Here is a 22,183-nt window from a genome sequence, read left to right as displayed (position 1 = left end):
TCAGTGTAACAAAGATGCATCAAAACCATTCCTATGATACTTCGGTGCCGGAGTTGCTTTTGACAAAGGGATATCAATAACTGAGTCTGGTGCGCGCCGATGAGTGATTATAATGAAATGTAGAAATGTATCAAAACCAAATTTGTCCCTGGTAAAATCGCATTGCTTCTTAGTACAAAGTATCAACCAAGCCGCCCATCTGTTGTCAAGGCCTTGTGCCAACAAAGTTAACATTGATTGATTGTTGTAAGAGTCAATATTTAAAATGGTGATGTTTCATGACAATTTTGTTTTGACTTTATTTTGTTTGCTCGGTATAGCAACGGTTATTTAAACGTGTGCCATTCCTGCGAAGTAGAAAAGGGGACGAAACCTTCATTGAAATCTCATTGCCGTAAAAGGTTTGGCTTCGATCTGTCACGGATTGTCGTCCTCAAGGTAACTCAAATCTGTGAATCTTCCAAACAGCACATCCCATCCAAATCTAGGCAGATAAATATTTCGTGAAGCGAACGCACAGTCTGATTGTCCGGTATTTATCAGGAGGGAAAACGTTGCGTTTGGCAAGGGCCAGCGTTGGGTACGTTGCGTTTGGCAAGGGCCAGCTATTGTTCAGGTAAGTTCGTGTCGAATACAGGGCTTTGCTCCGACGACGCCGACTGACCATGCTACGGCGGCAGAGTGTTGGCTGGGAGTGTTGGCAAGCTACTGACTCGGCGAATTTGTTCTGAAACAGGGGTAAAAAATATTCATCACTTTGGAAGAAGACAGGTTGCAACACCATACACATGCAGCAAATCTGTTGCACATTGCCTTGAAAACACGAAATAGTCCAATCAGAAACAAGTTAACAAGACTGTTGCAAAGTTCCGCTCAAATACTGGGAAGACCTGTTGCACATCACTCGAAAGTCAAATGTAAATGATAATATCACTAGCAAAGCATTGTCCAATGAAAGGTGGTCACGCCATATCCCAAGAGAGCTGCAGTTTTCAATATTCAAATTTTAACACAGACGCTGCACATGTAATTTGCTTTGGCACAAACATAGAATAAGATCCCAAAGAGTTTGTATGAGATGTTCCATAATACTTGTAGGTGACTTTAAAAATCAAGGTTTTATTGAAGTCTAAAAACGTTACATTGAACACCGAGGTAATCAAAGCAACCTAAACGTAAAGATGTAAGTTTCAGGTGATAGTTTTGAAGTCATATAAACCCTCATACTCGCCCCTTCTGATGTATAAAATGTAGAGGCCCAAAGCCTCGACATTTCATCGTAGGGTCGGACTTTATATACCAGAAGACACCTCGTATTCGGGCTTTATCCTATAAATATTTTAGTTTGACCATTAAATATACTGATGCTACAGTCTAGTTCAGTCGTAGTAATCGACATTTAGTTACATTTCAAACTTACTTAATGTTAGGAGATCGGCATACTATCGATAGTATATGCACATTTTATAGTAATCGTCTACGATGAGACAAAAAATTGTCTAGTTAAAAAAGGACAAGGCAAGAAAATACTTTTAATAGTATCCGATATAAGACTAGGGGTGAAACTGAATATCACATAGTTCGAAAAAGTGTTGGAAGCTCACATAGATAATTTCTAGTTTCGATGCTAAGGGGAACATACCTGGTATTATATATTTAAGCATATGTTGCCCTATCCTTTATCAGCCTCTTGGGAAGCGTCGATTTCGGTAAAAGTTTATTTGAACTTATTGTGATTCAAGCTGGAGTGTTATGACACCCGTTGCAACGAGATGAGCCCGTTGTTGTAACAGTTGAGTGATTCGACACATTACGTGATAGGCAGGAGTAATTAATCAAAAAAGAGGGCAAAGTTTACTCAATTGCAATCGATCGAACGAGAATGTACTGTCTTGCGTTACTAAGAGTTGCTATGACTACAATGCTAATCAGTATCAGTAACAGATTACTTTGCAGAAGACTCCATGAGACGGCAACAAGTTAGTAGTTAGTACTTAGTCGACTGTCAATTGAGTTGTGTATAGAGCTTTCGTAGAGCTAGTTATTTACGTATTGTAAACGGCATCGAACCTCGTCATATTTCATGACATGGTAGCAGCGGTAAACAACAGACTGTACTGAACACCAAGAGCACCTTCGCGTACAAAAAGCAGGGGGAAACAGTGATGGCATACATGTTACCATGTAGTCAACAAATGTGAGTACGGTGACACTGATGGACACATCAGAGATCAGGTTATCTTTGGTATTCAGGATAAAGAATTGACTGTATATCCTGCATTGTTACTGTTGATAAGTAATTTCAGGTACGGGTCCTATTAGTGCAAGATGTGAGGTATACAATGTAATGATATTTAAACGTGCATATTACATTAATGAGCATTGTTTCGGTATTAAACTTCTATGCTAATGACCCTTAATCAATGTGGAATATTCATGTACCTCGGATCTTGCATTGTATATACGGGTCCATGTTCATTTGTTAACAAAGACAACGCACGTCACACACTGACATGCCGTACAGACAAGCCAAATAGGGCCTACTAAACATTTCAAAATGTTTTTATAGCAGTAAGTAGACCAGGAAACTGAAGTTTACACATGAACACAAGTACTGAAAAAAACTAGTGATAGGAAATTGTTTGCTTTACTTCAAATATATATAGCTTGTCGATGGATTCGATATAATAGGGCTAGGGTTCTTAAGAGATGGGGTGACGAGCGTGGAGGTTAAGGACAAAACTTTACGGAATTCAGTTTTTTACCCAAAATTGAAGCGATGACGTCGCCTATACTGTCGAATATACTTTCAATACATTTAATTTTATACACCTACTGCCGTAACCTATGGGAGTTTGACCGTCCAATAACTTTCCGTATTTTGTATAGTACGCGGAGTCCCGAATACGGGAGACGCGCGACGCGCCTGTTTGACCTTTGACCTAGCGATTATCGGATGTAAACAAACTATTTTACGGTGAGTTATATATATACATAATAACAACTTCCACCGAAATGTATTCGTAGTATAAGGTTTGAAACACGCTAAACACAAAACTGAGTCTAAATGCAATTGATTTTTATTTTAAAAAACTAATAAAATTGAAAACATTCAGCGAAGTTTGCTTGTACTGCACTGAAAATTAATTGGCTTCGTGCCAACGCAAGGGACTTGTACGGCGCGGAGCAGTAATCGCGCGCGTTCCACTCATATCGGGCGTGCCGCATCCCTCAATTTACCATAGAATTAGTTTATACGGACGATTAATGAAGGGAGGTGTATAATAATAGGGTTATACACAAAATACGGCCCTGTATGGACTCGGGCTCAGTGAGTGACGTATTGGACTCGCCTTCGGCTCCAGGTGCAGCCAACGAACAATGCACTTTTAAAGGGGTACCTACTATGATAAGATCATTGTACATGACTGACATGACAAGTAATGTGAACTGACTAATTTTAAGTCAAGAGGGTAATTAATTAGCTGTTCATAATTTGCCCTCCCACTGAAAATTTTTCGACTAACCCTGCCGCACTCAAACTTCATCTTTACCCGCTCCCCCACATATTTTTGCCTGTTTCCCCTCCCCACTGTGAATGTTTGAAGCTCCCCTGCCCTGTGGCGAAAAAAACTTGCCGATTTCCCCTGCCGTAGAAAAAATTCCCCTCAAAATGTCATTCCATTTCCCCTGCAGACATGAAGCTACCCAGTACCCAGTGATGAAAAAAACTGTCGATTTTCCCCTGCCCTGAGAAAAAATTTCCCCTGAAAATTAACATTCCCATGCAGACACATACTGCAGTGGCCTTCTATTTGGTTTCCATCTCGCAGTACATAGAGTGAGATGTGGGGTCAATCGATAGGCTAAGTAGTCTGGGTAACCTTTAAAGGGTATAAGTACTTGCACTGTGTCCCCATCCCGGAAACACCATGGCTGAAATTCCCCTGTCCCCGTTTTAAAAGTACCTTCCCTCTCCTCGTTTTTTTCGCCAAGCCCTGTCCCTAGGACAATCAACCAATCATCTGCCCTGCCCGACAAAAAAAATAAAATTTGCTCCCTCTGCCACCTTAAAATATGTCCCCTGCCCTTGCAAAATTAAAATTTCCCCTACCCTCAAAAATTGCTTCCGGAATAGCTTTTTCGATGAATAGCTCCGTTGGCTGCATCTGTTCGGCTCGTCCAATACGTCACCACTCACTGAGCCCTCGTCCATACAGGGCCGTATTTTGTGAATAACCCTGTAATATTTTGAACAGTAAATTCAACCTCTCGAATAAATGTTAAAATTTACTAGAAATGGTTAAAAGAGAGATACTTTGTCTTGTTTGACACCATTGTTGTCATAAGTAAAAAGTAAGATAAATGTAAGACAGTGTCTAACCTTTATTACATGCCTCGACGTCAGTACAAATATGTGCATTGATTTGAATAGGAATATCCGGGGAGTTAGCGGGCGTGTGAACGATGTACTGACCGGTTTCCATAGTTACTTGGTCCGATGAAAGCCTTCGACGTTTTCGACGTCATAGTAGACGCTTAAAGCTGGACGTAAAATATCAATGCGCGCAGTGCTATTTTGCCTTTCGTTACGATCTGTTTGATGCTTGTCTATAATGGTAAAATTATTTAAGGATGCCCTACATGTAACTAAATGTCATATAGCATTTACTGTGAAAGGCATGTAATATAAATGTTATTACCTGAATATATTGGTTTATGTGCCCTCGCAGCAGGAGACAATTTGCCCTCCTGGCGTCGGGCGAAGTGTCACCTTCTGTCTGGCACATAAACCCATGTATTCAGGCAATAATATATATTGTGAAATGCTATTGTGAACGCCGTGCTGACACGGTAATGACTGAGCACTCCAAATAATTAAGCTTCTGTATTCAGTATTCTAAACTCCGGCAAGGTTGGCATAAAGAGAATTAAGTATAATGTTATTAATGGATAAAATTCTTGTCAATAACTATAATTTTACAATATTACGCAATAATTTTTTCTTAACTCCGTGGTATATATTGACGTCCTCAGTTCACCATTACTGGCTTAAGCATACTCTGACAGCAGAAAACGTTGGTAAAAACAACTCTATTTAAGCCGATATTCGAAAACAAGCTTTAGGGCGGTTGTCACTACTATACGTCATTGTCGCCATCATAAGATCTGGTGCACTATTTGGTGCGTGACAACGTAAACTAACAAATCGTTGACAACTTCTACATAACATGATACGATTAATGTTCAAAATGGCGCCATAGTTGTGCAGGTCGACATTCAAGCAGATGTGAAATGAACGAGCACAACGTCCACAAAATCTTAATAATAAAAAAGATAATAATACTCTGAATATGCTATGAAGTTTATGAACTTGGATTACGATAAACCATTGGGTAGTTAATCCATTTCTACTTCGAGGACTATGCATTCATTTTGATTTGTATGGCCATTTCTTCTATTGGACCTTGAGATATACGATATAAGACTGTGTGCTAATGACAGATGCCTTATTAGACCTATTCAGTAAAGCTATAATCATGACACTCCCTGTTGACTGTCAGATGGAGCTCTGTACCAATATGAAGAATAATTTCATTCTTGAAACTTTGATAGCCTTTAACATGACGATATCATAAATTTATGATATAATAATTCCTAACCTATAAATTCCTAACCTTGCTCACGTTTGTTTTCTGAAGATATTCCTGGTAGATTACAGGGTTAGTAAAAGTAAAAAAGTAAAAAATTGGATAGATTTTCTCAAGCTATTTGATATGACTGCTTGTGCTGTAAGGTCGTAGACTAGAAAACATCACAAAGTTCGAATAAGTTCTGCATTAAGGTTTATTACAGTTCAGTAAATCTGGTTGGAAATTGCAGCAAACAACTTGCATTTCAGCTCTTTCACGTAGAATATTATTACTTGACCATTTTGCCTACCATTTACCCTATTGACAAAGGCTCATATGAAGTTGAATGTTTCAAAATTACTTCTCAAAAGTATTATTGAGACACCTGATTAGGAAATGCTAATGACAAGATTTTATATTTTCATAAATAAGTAAAGAATCAAAGTTATTTCTCAGATATGATCTCATTTTTCTCTTTCATGAAAACAAAAGAATAATTACAGGGAAAGTGTATTTCCTCCGATATAAAATAAAAGGAAGTAAAATAAAGTTTAATTATACGCATTAGAGAATTAGAGGTGTGAAAGTAAACTTGTAAGAGTAAGAACTGACCAAAAACAGAACTTAAATTCTGCTTTATTTTATGACGGTGATTCTGAAAATGCTCCTACCAATGCATCCCTTGAGAGAAGAGTATAGAGATGTATTTATGAAACGCCTTCATTTTTCTAATGTTAAAAAAATGGCACATACAAGCATTTTCGCGTGCACACCACATTATTGTAATCTCTTCAAGTTAACTTCCCATATGAATTCACAAAACTTGTTGATCTGCGAAGAATTTTAGCATTTTTAGAATCATAATATTTGTTCCGAATTCGACGAACTTGGCAATCTTCCTAAACTAATTTAATGTTATTTTCTTTCTGCAGATCGCAATTCTACGTACACGTATTTAAGCGTTCAAATACGGCTTTCCTGATTCAAATCCGTCCACAAGTTGATTTAATAGGTTAAAAATACCTGAAGCCTTAAAAATTGAAACGATAGCACAGGAATCGACCAAACAATCTACTTTGGGTCAGCGCACATTTAAAATGGCTGACAAGATTGCGGGATTGTTCGAAACCAGAGAAATTATAGTTGACGCGGATAATCAAGAGGACCTTGCAAAATCCAATGCCCCGAAGACTCAGGGAAATTCGTTAGAGAAGCCAAAGCAACAGAGTGGTAAGTAGTGTTATAAACACGGGTGATGGGGAGGCGAGCTTGAGTATAGGGGGAAGTCGTAAATTTAAACTCGGGTCCTTATGGCTTGGAAACAAGTAAAGAATCTTAATTCACAGAAACTACAACAAAACCAACAAAGTTTTAACCCCAATTAATCCCAGTTTTAGAGATTAAACTCCAAAGTGGAACAAGCATATATGGGATGATGTTAGATATTACAGAAAACAAAATTAAAGCAACATCAGACATGAAGGTATATTCCGATATTCGAAGCCACCATTCTGTCCCAGTCCTAAATTTATTAAAACATGCGAGTTCATAGTAGGCATTATGTCTCTTCAACTGTCTATGGTGTTGAAGTATTTGAAGTTAAAGCTTATCTTGAGAAAAATAATAGTTCATATCATATGAATTCCATGTCACGACAATATTGAAAGAAGAGTAAAGGCAAAGACCATAGTGCAATTTTTTCGTCAAATGAAGCTCGTTACTCGAATTCAATTATTATTTAACTTCAAGTTGGTAGCAAATCCCGGCATAGCCTTTGAGGGGAACAATGAAATATTTTATTATTAAAACAAACAAACAAACAAACAAACAAACAAACAAACACCATGACTTTGAGTGGCTAAAAACAGGCTGTAGATCTTTCTTGGATCTATAAGAAGTTAAAAGTCTGAAAATTTGTCAGAAAAAAGTCCAAACGATATCATAAGATATGTAAAAGTGTTTTCATAGCTGACTGCTGAAATTAAACGCTGAGGCACTCCCATTTGGTAACATTTTTAAAAACACATTTTTTAATGCCAACGGTCGATATTTGACGTGGCGACTCCGCGCGGATCGCGAGATATTGATAAAAACATGTCATTTCCCGACGTATTTTTCACATCCCGAAGTTTTACGATCGTTTCAGTTTAGACCCGAATCCCTCGAAAGTGTGTTGTTGTGCTAATTGACGATATTCTAAGGAGTCCAAAAACGTTCGAATGACGCATTAATTTACCTCATACTGTAATGACTTTATATACATCATTATCAATGCCTTTACCTCTGGTAATTCTTTTTAAAAACTTCTCCTCCTTAGTTTTTGTCGTTTTCATTATTCTCAATCAGTTGTATTAAATTTTTAAACAATACCACATAGATATCAGTTTTTACGTGTAAAATATTAGGTGCCTCTGATGACTACATTTTGTCGTCTGCCACACAGTTACGCGTGGTCCGATACATAGTGGCCGCCGCGTGTGGTATGCGCGCATACCACGCGGCGGCAAAAATCAGTCCGGGTCAGCTCCAAAATTGGAGCGCTATACCATAATATTTCCCCACTCTCATTAGCCAATCAGCGGCCAGCGCGCCATCAGTAAAAATTGTATTTCCTGGCAACCTCCACATGCGTCCTTCGTTACGTACGCCATACTGTGTCGAACTCCCGCGCTGTATTCTGTCATAATGTCGAACAGTTGTGTGGCCTCTCTGTCAAAACACAATTTCAAAAGCGCGTACCAGTTTTATTCTGGCTAAGACAACCAAACCCCATATATCGCTGTGATTCCTAGACTCTGGCTTGAAGTCCTGCGAAATATAAACGTGTACCTACACAGATCGTTCAGAATACCCATTTGTATCGGTGATGGCAGCGATACAAATTCTACCGTATGGGGAACAGTTGTGTGTCCACTCTGTCAACACATTTTCAAAATCGCGTACCATATTTAGTCTGCGTTTGACAACTACAAAACAGGTATCGTTTTAAAGCTCTGACATTGCTCTTCTTCCTTGCAAAATGTTATACGCGTACCTACACAAATAACCTTTATAACAGTATTTCTAATAGAGATGACGAACATCCACAAAATGATTCTCGGTACTTGAGCGAAATCGATAAACTGGGGTAGAAATGAATTGTCAATATTTCGAATATTTGTTCACTAATCGGACTCCTTGTTGGACATGACCTTCTGCAGAACACGTGGATTATGTTGACTGTCGAAATTCGTCGAAATTCACAAGACAGGGGCTTAATAAGCGGCCCAAAACTGCCGATCACACTTGGTGGGTAATTTGTGACCCAGCGTGACCTGTACTTTATTAATGATGTAATCTGGTCGATGATTGGCTGAATGCCGGAATACATTATCATAATGAGTCTCCAATTTTGGAGCTGACCCGGACTGACTATGCATGCTATGTATCAACCGCACCTATCTGTGCTAGTCACCTATGCGAATTCTGGTGGAATCAGCAAACTTTGTTTTTCATTTTTCTGCCGAGTCAGTAAGACTCGGCTTTCTCCCATGGGACATGACCGCTCACCGACGCGAGTGGTACTGCTGTGGCGTACAGCAGCGTCAGCGTAGACTCGTACTCCATAGCTTAGTTGACAATAGCTGTGATATCGCAGCGGTACTTGTGGCGTGTATCGAACGCGATCGGGTCATTGAGGTCATCGCCACAGTCCCGCTGCGAGCCAACGCATAGGCTTCGTCGGCAGTTTACTATGAGACCGACCGGTATCGTAGATTTAGCTCGCAAAATAATAAAATAGATAAAGCATGCAAAAAATAAAATTATACCTACTGTATCACTGACTATCTGAGACTCATCTTCTACTCCTGCTAATGAGCCCGACCGTGACAACATGTATTTTCGACCGTTTTTCGGTGAGTCGTCGTTGGTTCCTGCTTGAATTTGAACCTTTGACCTCCAACGTATTCATGATTTCAATGCGTTGTACGCGCGATCGAGCAAACATCGTAGAACCGTCGACGGCTCACGGGAAAATGGTCGAAAATACGTGTTCTTATCTTCAAGAAAGTTAGCAGGCGCACAGAATGAGTCTCAGATAGTCAATGATAAAGATGATATAAGTTTATTTATTCAAAGGCTAATATAGTTCATTATTTTGCAAGCTAAATCTACGACACCGGTCGGTATCGTCGTAAACTGCCAACGAAGCTTATGCGTTGGCTCGCAGCGGGACTGTGGCGATGACCTCAATGACCCGATCGCGTTCGATACACGCCACAAGTACCGCTGCGATATCACAGCTAAGTTGACAATGGCCCCAGTGCCGAACGTTCTATGTTCGGAAACTGAATTCAGATTGGCCACCGGAATTCAAACTTTAACTTTTTTGAGGACATGTTTTTATCGATATCTCGCGATCCGCGCGCAGTAGCCATGTCAAATATCGACCGTTGGCATTCAAAAAATGTGTTTTAAAAATGTTACCAAGTGGGAGTGCCTCTTTAAACGCTGACATTAAACGTTCCCTGTAACAAAAATTCAATTATTATATATAATTCTGAAATAACATGGTAAAGTTATCTTGTATTTGTAGACAAACCGAAGAGTTTATCTGGTGAAGGTGAACACAACAAAGAATCGGAACTAAGGTAATGCACTTTCATAACTGTTATCTTATGTTGTATTAATGCCGTATAAATATACTAAGTGCACTCAAATTGGAGCTCATGGCATAAAACATGCTCCATGTTTATACTCAAGAGGCAGTGTCGTTAAAGTTTGTATTTTCATGAATTCACGACGTACTTCAGTTTACTCTTAATGACATGTCTACTTTAATGTATACTATTTCTAATACTGGGTACAGTATTTATTTGGGTAAACACCACCATCGAGATCACAAACGCCCCTGCCCTACCTTAACTTGTCCTTTCAGGGTATACCCCCTCTTTCACAGGATCGGGGAAGCATATATGACGAAGAAATACTTCGTACTGACTGACAGTAGCCTAAATACACCAATTCAATACACTTTTTCCAGATTGGGATTGAGATCCATGATTCTGGCCACAATACATAACTGTACGTGTACAGTGCGGCCATGCTCGAGCCCATGCCAGACACACAACTACCCATAATTCCCGAGTTTATGCCTACATTAATTGAGCATTTTAGCGCCATCTATGGCCAAGTCTGAAAGTTCTCTTTTCATTTTAATAGATAATGAAGCAATGGGCCAGTGATTTCGAAGATTTACATCACAATATTATAATCAACAGTACTGTTGCCTTGCCTTTGATGACAAGTGATTTTCCGATACTGTCTCCAATACACCTACCATTACGAATGACCGTATCAGTGGCCCTGCAAAAATCTAAAAGTTGATCACCATTATAATTTTTCACAGACATCCTGTGAATTTCGTTTTTTGAATGTTATGTCTGCGTTTGATATATGATAGTCTTGTTGTTAATAAATTGCAACCTCCTGTATATTCATAGTACGTACATTGAAAACTCCAATTAGGGATGGACCATTAGGTCTTTGGAGGGGGTGGTCAAAAACAGAAAAAAAAATTTCAGAGCAGAAAGTTAGGAAGAAAAAAATCTTCATACTTGTTTGCAAAATAAAGAAAAAATAACAGTAAATTTGCAACACCTGGCAGTTCAATTTATTCACCATTTATAGCAACTTGGCAGAAGATGAGATATCGGACATGAGTCTTTCTTCCGACTAGGAGGACGTCATGGAAGTCAGCGACAGAGTCAGAGTCTACCACAGTACGCTCATTTCAATGCGAAGGTCGGCGATAAGTGAACAAATTAGTGAATGAAACTGGTGGCCATGTCAGGCGATGCGTATGCATAAATTTTCATCTTCGAGGGGAAGTTCAACAGGCGCACGGGCCGAATGACGAACTTGAATAGTCACCGCCATGGCTTCCGTGACGCCGCGATGTCGAAATCAATGTGGTCCATCGAGACTCTCGCAAATGTAATATATCTCAATTCGCATCCGACGGGTGTAAAAGATACTTCTAAATTGAGGAGAAACGGATTGATAGAGCTTGACAACCGTTTACAGTTACAGTAACAAGCTTAGACTCTAATTTGAGAAAAAAAAACCCAGATCAGCCGTGGCAGTGTTTGTTATGTAAATAGACCGCCCTCATTACTCGTACGTCTAAACAGTTGTGTCAGTTTCTCCCGATTTTCTCGCCATTTATGATCTTCCGAGGGGTATTTGATGTAAAATACAAAACATCTAGTCTCCTGCTTGATGCAATATCGTGAACATGAATAAAAATCGCCCGGAAAGTCATATCAACGATCGATTTTTTTACGTATAGGGGTGTTTACACAATTCTTTGATTATCTCTCTTCCGATTTCGGCCCGACAAGCGTAACTTCAACAGAAATTAGGTTTGAGTATGGTGCACAGATCGGTCCGATTTTTTACCAGGTCACAGTAGCAATATATATCTGTAAAACTGTGTCTCAGATTTTCAGTAAAATTGGTAGAACAAGAGAAATTCTTGCTGAAGTGAACAAAACCCGGTAATTTATTCAAAAACTCATAGTTGCTACTTTCACCTTATTGTGCTGAAACTAAAGGGAATAGAAAAAATCTGGGACACCGTTTCTCAAGTCGGCATAGTCCTTGCCCACCTAATTTTTTTTAGGTAAAAAAACTCAAAAACGAATATTTTTGAGAGAAATGGACACAGACACAGTGATTTTGGAAAATAAACATATTTTTCATAATGTTCAGATATAGGGCTAGCAGAAAATATTTAATGTGTGGGGTCCAAAATTGAAATTTATTGAGAAAAAGTGAGTTTAAAATAAGTATCCTCTAACGTGTGCCTATACCTTAAAGTGAATTATAAGAAATAGAATCATACAATCATACCCTAATGCTTACTTGCCAATGATGCTGCATCACTGCTTTTGATCTTCTGTGAACAAGACTTTGGTCAGTTTCTCATAGGCGACAATAGCTTCATGGGCTTTGATAGTGGTCAGAAGGCCAGACTGTCAGGATGGCAAGAAGATGTGTAAGGGCTCAGCCATTTTAGCGAAGTACTTTCCAAATCATGCAGGCATGACAGGCTGCGCGTCTTTAGAATTCGGATAGTTTTCAATCGGATTCGAACCCACAACATACGGCATCAGTCGCCTAGCTGAGAGGCCACAGACAGAAAACTCCAACTCCTGGACCTCCGAAAAGCCAGCGCTAACGCTTTTGGGAAGAGAGTTGTTGATGGCTACATAAGTCGTGCAGTCAATTAGGTGTCCAAATCACAGTCCCTTGGTGGGCTATTCAGCTCTGGGACTATTCGCCCCATAGACGAGTGTACAGAAGCGAGATGTTTCTCGCTTCTGTACACTCGTCTATGGGGCGAATAGTCCCAGAGCTGAATAGCCCACCAAGGGACTGTGGTCCAAAGTGCGTGGAATCGGGCTTGGCTTTGTTTTTCCAGTTCCTGAAAGTTAGAAGGGTAGCAACCTTCAAGTTGATGCTAGCAACATCCCTCATGTTGTAGTCAATCGAGTTCAAGGACCCGCCATGACCATGCTCCATGCAAGCCTTCTGGATGTGCATGAGAAAGCTGGCTGGGTAGCCTTGCAGCTGTTCTTTTCCTTGGCCATGGTGCTGGCCGCATGGTTCTTACTGGAAGCGTTTTCAGCTATTAAAGTGGCACTCCCACTTGGTAACATTTTTAAAACACATTTTTTCAATGCCAACGGTCGATATTTGACATGGCGACTGCGCACGATCACGAGATATCGATAAAAACAAGTCCTCAAAAAAGTAAAAGTTTGAATTCCGGTGGCCCACCTAAATTCAGCTTCCGAACATCGAACGTTCGGCACTGGGGCCATTGTCTACTAAGCTATGGAGTACGGGTCTACGCTAACGCTGCTGTACGCCACAGTACCTCTCGCGTTGGTAATCGGTCATGCCCCGTTGGGGAAAGTCGAGTATTACTGACTCAGAGAAAAAACGGGAAACAAAGTTTGCTGATTCCACAAGAATCCGCGTAGGTGACTAGCACAGATATGTGCTGTTGATACATAGTGGCAACCGCGTGGTATGCATGCGTACCACGTGGCTGCCGCTATGTATCGAACCACACGTTACTGTGTGGCAGACTACAAAATGTAGTCATCAGAGGCAGCTAATATTTTACACTCAAAAACTGATATCTATATGGTATTGGTTGAAAATAAAATAGAACTGACTGAGAATAATGAAAACGACAAAAACTAAGGAGAAGTTAAAAAAAACAACCTGAAGTGAGGGCATAATGCTGTAGTCTTCACAGTGGGAGGTAAAATTGCGTCCTTCTAACTTATTATGGACTCCCTAGAATATCGTCAATCAGCACAACAACAAACCTTCTGGGGATTTTGGGTCATTATCAGAAATAATCGTAAAACTTTGGGATGCGAAAAATACGCTCGGAAAATGACATGTTTTATCAATATCTCGCGATCCACGCGCAGTCTCCACATCAAATATCGACTGTTGGCATTAAAAAATGTGTTTTAAAAATGTTACCAAGTGGGAGTACCTCTTTAAAAGGTAACCTAGACCTTCTCAAACCTCCCTACCTCTCATTAGCTTCCTGTGTCCTGTAGGCGCGGCTGCCATGGAATACAAACTGGTCGACTGTAAGTTGTCTATCTGGACAATCTCACGAGAGCTAGACCTGCCAGACATCACCCTCCTAGATGTGGACCTCTCTGCTTTGAGGAAAGTGCAATGCTTTGAAGCGAGCATGGCCATTGCGGGAGATTAGCTCTACTTTGCCTCTGGCCCCATTGCCGAAACAAGTATTTCCCAATGTTAAAGATGTCCTCACCGGCAGTGTCCCTTAGTATGATCATACTCTTCAGGATGTTATCAATTCTGGCCACATCGCCGACAATGGCACTTGTCTCATGAACTCTCTCCTCCCACTCCCATATTTTCCGGCATCATGTGGAAGTGACCCCCTGATCCCTTAGGACGCCTTCAAAGTACTCCACGACTCGCTGGGCCATACAGCTCAGGTCATCATCTCTTTTTGGGGCCAAGTTGGCAGGGTCTTGGTCTCTAAGGAGTACAGCTCATACACAGCCGCGGTGCCAGAGTAAGAGTTCTGACATTATACTCTATCTATCCAAGTCAGTTAACCAGTCTTTGTGTCCTGATTGATAGGAAATAGCCTGATCCTTCTTCCTCTGAGCATGGACTAGGGCAACTTTGTCTTCAACAAACCAGTCACTCGATTTGCTCGAGCGAGAACTTGATTATCAGAATGAACTCTCAGTCTGGAACAGCAGCAAGTAACCATGCTGCCCTTTTGTCTCTCATGCTAGCGTCCAGACCCAGTCGACCGGCCCTGACATACATTTCATCATCAATCTCAATGACACCAAGCTCAGGTCGTTTTATCCACCCTCCAGGTAGAGAAGTCAGCAGTGGCACTATCGGCATCAAACTCAGCTGTGACATCATCAAAGGCCACAACCCACTCATTGTCTAGGAGCCTCACCGGATGGGGAATCTGGCTATCCGGGTTGATAAAAGGCTTGTCCTCAACCCTGAATTCGGATATGAACTTCACTGTGTAAGGGGATCTGGCTATCCCTCTCTTCGCCCAGAGTATATCGTTAGCTGAGAGTGGGTAGGGGATCTGGCTATCAAAGCCGGTAAAGGGCCAGTCCTCAACCAAATTGTCGGCCAGGAACCTCACTGGGTTTGGGATCTTCGACAGCTGCTCTGGCTGAAGTGGCCAATGCAAGGGAGGTGTATTTCATCATGTTTCGGGTGAAGTCCGTCGAGTATGTGCCAAGGCATATAATATCTGAAATTTCCTTGAGCTTCTCTATCAACATATCCACAAACGATATGTTGCCCAGTGGGAACGTAATGGATATACCTCTAGCAAAAGAATATTTCTAAATGATTTTTTAAAATCTAAGGAGTAGGTATGTGCTAACCTCGAGGGTTGGAGTCGGGTGTATATATATATATATATATATATATATATATATATATATATATATATATATATATATATATATATATATATATATATATATATATATATATATGTATATATATAAATGTATAATTCTGATCTTGTGATTGGCTAAAAGTCCACCAAATGACATTCTCAAAAAAGTGATATTTCATGGTTAGATTTGCTATTGCCCTCGACTCTTGCCCACTACGCGCTAGCCATCGGAATATATAGGGAGGCACGGACATGCATTGAAGTGTACAAGCACTGTGTCAGAAATGAGATATAAGATATATGAAATGCGTCACTCAAAAATTTGTGCGTCATTTCAACCTGTCGTTTGATACACACAGTAAAATTACAGGAATTTGTGATGATTTCAAATGTTCGGTGTTATAAAATGAATAGTATATCATACCAGTATATTGATGGCGCAAATGCAGCGATCTGATTGGTCGAGACGCGAATATAACCGTGGTATATTAACGATATACCACGGTCAGCATCCGCGTGAGCTCTCTGCAAAGCAAAAATCGGTCTTTGATGTTCTGTCAAAATCTCGTGGTATACTGGGTGTGCTTTATTGCTGAGACACATGACGGTGAGAGCATAATCACGATTTGTATGCCCTCAAGTCAGTGATCCATATATATATATATATATATATATATATATATATATATATATATATATATATATATATATATATATATATATATATATATATATATATATATATATTATATATATTTTATATATATTTTTATATATATATGTATATATATGTGTGTGTGTAGAAACGTGTTTTGTAATATGGCAGGTTCCCCAGTGTTGTGTAGGGAGGAAATTTAGAGTAGAAACTGAGAAAAGTCATACGACTACATCAGGGTGTCTCTACACTGCAAATGTCATTTGAACCCACGTCCCCCAAATTCAGTTCGAATGCTCTACAGACTGAGCTAACGGATGAGTTCAAGTTGGTTTGACGCGCGCTGTCCTTTTGGCCTTTTTCCTTCCCAAAGAGACCTCACAATTACTCAGGTTATTCTCTCGAATGATATGTTGTAAGGAACCGTAAATATGTAATTAGAAACGTATTTTTTAATATGACAGGTTGCCCGGTGTTGTGTAGCGTGGAAGTTACACGTAGAAACTAATGGTAAAAAGTCACACAACTACATCGGAGTGTCTCTACACTGCAAATTTTGGGGCCTTGAAAAAATGACTTATGTAGGACTTGAACCCACGTCCCCCGAATCCAGCCCAGATGCTGTACCAACTGAGCTAACGGATCAGTTCAACTTGGTTTGACGTGCCCCGTCCTGTTAAATGTCCATGCTACACAACACGTTTTTGTGTATCTTCTTCTTGTATGATCTTGAGGTGTTTTTTTTAATCCAGTGAGCTCAGTGTGCAATGGACTGTCTCACCTTTCTGTTTTCACCCATTCGGCAATGCATTAATTATTTCTTGTCGTTGTGATAAAGTTCTATGTTATCGAATCAAATATTTTACTCTGGTGAACACAGAACGGTCGAAATAGCGGCAACATCTGTATATGCCAGGTGTACAGCATAGATAATGTCACTGAACCTGGCGGAACGTTGATCTAATTAGATTGAGATGAGACCAAATCGGGGAATACATTGACAAAAAACTGATATTGTTATAAAATTATTAACAGTTTGGTGAATGTATACAATATCAGGCTCAGAAAAAAACTGCATATTGGGTCATGTTGTCGAAACATACACGATATTTCAAGACAAAAAATCTCACATTCTTTTTCCGACTACCCCTAGCATATTATCTAATGGTTCGTTCTTTCAGTATTATACACATCGCGTGTTGTCAGAGTTCTCCAGGCATTGTCCCTTTCAGTTCAAAGATGGATGACCTTCACCTTCTCACTCTCACTTAGCACCGTAAATACACAAAAGGATTGACATTTCTCGAGCGTGTGCATCCTCTTTATATAGAAGTTGGTTATGTTGTATCGAAGTATACAGATGTCCTCGTGGGAAGTTACAGTGCTCGATGCAGAGCGTTATAAATAATAACACAAAATTCCTTCAAGTACAAAGTAATGATATCTGTTACTTAAGTTTCATGCATCCTGCAATCATCAGACAGAAGAAGTGTCTGGTCGGGTGAATGTAGCAATGCTCGTCCATACAACTTTGGCTTTAGTAAGCACAGATCCACTCGCACTCGTCTTTACCCTTTATCCTACCAGAAATGTCTCGAGAGGGTGCATATCTAATAGGGATTTTTCTAGAATATTGATAATGGCCCGCATATTGCATCACACGTTCCTTTGGCATACTTTAGCTAACGGGGGTTTCTTGAAGGAAAGCCAAGGCCGGTAAGGGCAGGGGCCTTCGCTGGGCTCTCCGTGTATGGGCCATTTTCTTGAGCCCTGGCCTGGACCTTCAAAATGTTGAAACAATGCGGGGTGGGGGCTGTAGGCTCATTTTCACCTTTCCTGCTGTTTTTGTTAGTAATTAACTTATTTACTGTTTCTCTGTGTTCATTTTTATAGTTCAAGGAAATGTGTCCTTATCTTAAATGATGAATGGGGAACAGCAAAAGGCGGCATTTCTACAGTCATTCAAGATATGGCAAAGGAAGCAAAGGAGGCTGATTTTGATGTCCATGTCACAACTGTGGCTGAACCATCCAAAGATGACAAAAATGATACTGAGCAGAAAGGGGTCAATGATATCCAAGTTCCAGAAAAAACATTCGCGAAAGATAAAAGCTCCACCACTGATTTACCCAAGTCTGACAAAGCTGTTCAAGACTCTGCACAGTTAAAAAATTTAGAGGTGATAATTGGCCATATGCAGGTATCGTCATATGCCGCTATCGAAACAGAAAAAAGTGAGAAAAGAGTATTGCAATTCACTCACGCTATTCCCGCACAAACCGACGTTTACAAAGAGAACACTAATGAAGAGTTAAAAGAGAAAGAGCAATACATCATAAACATGGCAGAAAATTCAGAGGTCGTCTTCTCTATTGGCCCCCGCATATACAACTACTTTGTCGACAAATTTAATGAAAATGTCGTACACAAGCAGTATATACCATATCCTCACCAGGATTTCTTTAAATTAAAGATAAAGGCACCATATCCGAAGCACCCACTGCAAATCCTGACTTTTGGTAGATTTTATACAGGAGTAAAAAAAAATAAAGAATATGATATCGTTGCCAAAGCCTTAAGGGGAATCGGTGAGCATTACGTTCATAGACGTTTGAAGTTGACAGACACAGAAATGCCAGTGCAGGGGAATGACAGAAAAAAGCAAGTGCAGGGAAAAGACACAAAAAAGCAAGTGCAGAGGAAAGACACAGAAAAGAAAGTGCAGGACAATGACACAGAAAAGAAAGTGCAGGGCAAAGACACAGAAAAGCAAGTGCAGGGAAAAGACACAGAAAAGCAAGTGCAGAGGAAAGACACAGAAAAGAAAGTGGAGGGCAAAGACACAGAAAAGCAAGTGCAGGGAAAAGACACAGAAAAGCAAGTGGAGGGCAAAGACACAGAAAAGGAAGTGCAGGGCAAAGACACAGAAAAGCAAGTGGAGGGCAATGACACAGAAAAGCAAGTGCAGAGGACAGACACAGAAAAGCAAGTGCAGGACCATGACACAGAAAAGCAAGTGGAGGGCAAAGACACAGAAAAGCAAGTGCAGGGCAAAGACACAGAAAAGCAAGTGCAGAGGAAAGACACAGAAAAGCAAGTGCAGGACAATGACACAGAAAAGCAAGTGCAGGGCAAAGACACAGAAAAGCAAGTGCAGAGGAAAGACACAGAAAAGAAAGTGCAGAGCAAAGGCACGGAAAAGAAAGTGCAGGGCAAAGACACAGCAAAGCAAGTGCAGAGCAAAGACAAAGTAAAAAAGGTGTGGAAACACGCTGGGGGCCAAGATTATTTATCGAAGTACTCACAGACAAAGTTTGACAGGTATATCTCGAATCCGTGGGCTTCACGGACGCGTATCATTGAACATATGAAAGAAAGTGATCTATTCATCATGCCGTCTAGGAATGAACCCTTCGGCATGGCTGGTATGGAAGCCATTGCCGCTGGACTTCCAGTCCTCATCACCAAACAATCAGGTCTGGCAGAATTCATCGAAAAGCACTTCGACACTAAGGACACCGAGGCCATAATTGTAGACATAACGAAAAAGGAAAGTTGGGACAGCAATGTAGATTTTTGGCGAAAGCATATCTTGGAAGCGATTGTACATATACAGCAAAGATTTAAGGTTGCTGCGAGAATGAAGGAGCAACTGAAATCTTTAACTGCTATCAGCCAGACTCATGAAGAATTTAAGGACATTCTCAAGGGAAACTGATTGCAAAGACCTTAGTTTTACCTACCAGAGCCGTGGCCTGAAAGGGGTGAGGGGGCAGGTGCCTCCCCCGAAAGTTAGCAACAAAACATTCATTAATTGACGCTTTGTATTAAAAATTAAACACAAGCGTGAACAATGAAATGGTAAAATACAAGCGAAAACTGACTTTGTCTACCTTTTAGTTTTGTAAAGCAGCAAATGTTGAGTATTTACGTACGTTAGTGCCAATGCCATGCACAAACACAGGTGATATAGTCTCGCTTCCGTTTTACTGCGTTTCAGTTTTCCCGTGTGTGACACAAGTGTGTATAGGCGTGTGGGACGTAGGCTGCAGCTACACATATGTGTTCCACAGTGTAAGGGACTGGACATAAATTACAGGGGGGAGGTGGGCCGGTGTTTTTCGAAAAACCGCTGCATCAAATATAGTGACCCTTCAAAAGTTCATGCACAAAAATTAGTGACCCTCCCCCTTATCCGTGCATGAAAATATGTGACCCTCCCCTGTTACTCAATACCCCCCAAAAAAACCCGCAATGTGTTCAAGACCTCCTTCTGACTTGCTATACTTTTGAAGTCCCCTCCCAAAAGGAAGGCAAAATGCGGCCGATATAACGCTTTGTCCAAAAAATATCAAATCATAAGTGTGTGATAATTCATGTAAATGTACTTTGCTTGAAGTGGCAGGTAAAAAGTGCATGCATGACATGTACAAAAAATGTAATTTTTAGATTTCATCTATAATGTCCATTCACTATGCATGGCAGCCTATGATTAAACTATGAATATTTTTTCCCAATACAAAACTAGGTAAATCTTTGCATTTATGTACACCTAATTATTAGTATTAATGTTCATGATTAGACTAGAGTGGTTTCAAGTCAATGGTTGTGCAAGAAATTTGATTTTGGAATTTCACTGAAATGTCCATTCACTATGCATGGCAGCCTATGATGAAACTATGAATATTTTTTTCCAATACAAAACTAGTAAATCTGTGCATTTATGTACACCTAATTATTAGTATTAATGTTCATGACTAGACTACAGTGGTTTCAAGTCAATGGTTGTGCAAGAAATTTGATTTTGGAATTTCACTGAAATGTCCATTCACTATGCATGGCAGCCCATGATGAAACTATGAATATTTTTTTCCAATACAAAACCAGTAAATCTGTGCATTTATGTACACCTAATTATTAGTATTAATGTTCATGATTAGACTAGAGTGGTTTCAAGTCAATGGTTGTGCAAGAAATTTGATTTTGGAATTTCACTGAAATGTCCATTCACTATGCATGGCAGCCCATGATGAAACTATGAATATTTTTTTCCAATACAAAACCAGTAAATCTGTGCATTTATGTACACCTAATTATTAGTATTAATGTTCATGATTAGACTAGAGTGGTTTCAAGTCAATGGTTGTGCAAGAAATTTGATTTTGGAATTTCACTGAAATGTCCATTCACTATGCATGGCAGCCCATGATGAAACTATGAATATTTTTTCCAATACAAAACCAGTAAATCTGTGCATTTATGTACACCTAATTATTAGTATTAATGGTCATGATTAGACTAGAGTGGTTTCAAGTCAATGGTTGTGCAAGAAATTTGATTTTGGAATTTCACTGAAATGTCAATTCACTATGCATGGCAGCCTATGATGAAACTATGAATATTTCTTTTCCAGTTAAATCTGTGCATTTATGTACATCTAATTATTAGTATTAATGTTCATGATTAGACTAGAGTGGTTTCAAGTCCATGGTTGTGCAAGAAATTTGATTTTGGAATTTCACCGAATGTTGATTCACTATACATTGTAGGCTACGAGGAAACTACAAATAACTCGTAGGTTATCTGATCCTAAATTGTTATTCAAAAGTTGTTCGACCTGAAGCTTCCAGTTGTTATTGATGACATTTTGCACTATTCTGAATAGTTTGTATTCTGTCAATGTCCTCAAAAAATGACAAATGTACATACAGCTTCATGAACATTGTGACACCGACTTATACCCAATGGATTGTCGATGGGAGAATGATATCAAATAAGTGATCTCCCAAATTGTTATTGAAAGCGTCATTATAGGGGACAGTTGATATGTACAATAGAGGGGTTGGATAAGTAGAAATCATGACAACTTAAATCAATGTGGCTGCTTGGATCATCAATACATTG

General features: G+C 39.8%; 1 protein-coding gene across 1 annotated transcript; it reads left to right on the top strand.

Annotated features, from left to right (window-relative positions):
* Positions 1 to 326: 326 nt before the first annotated feature.
* LOC139121064 (uncharacterized) lies at positions 327 to 20,852 on the top strand. The gene is made up of 4 exons (XM_070685687.1): positions 327 to 438; positions 6,566 to 6,863; positions 10,210 to 10,264; positions 18,173 to 20,852. The coding sequence occupies exons 2-4, from the start codon at positions 6,731 to 6,733 to the stop codon at positions 19,995 to 19,997; spliced, it is 2,013 nt and encodes a 670-aa protein (XP_070541788.1). The 5' UTR covers positions 327 to 438; positions 6,566 to 6,730; the 3' UTR covers positions 19,998 to 20,852.
* Positions 20,853 to 22,183: the final 1,331 nt, after the last annotated feature.

Source organism: Ptychodera flava, chromosome 2, assembly GCF_041260155.1.
Source record: "Ptychodera flava strain L36383 chromosome 2, AS_Pfla_20210202, whole genome shotgun sequence".
In the NCBI taxonomy this organism is placed as follows: domain Eukaryota; kingdom Metazoa; phylum Hemichordata; class Enteropneusta; family Ptychoderidae; genus Ptychodera; species Ptychodera flava.
This window is presented reverse-complemented; position numbering and strand designations above follow the sequence as displayed.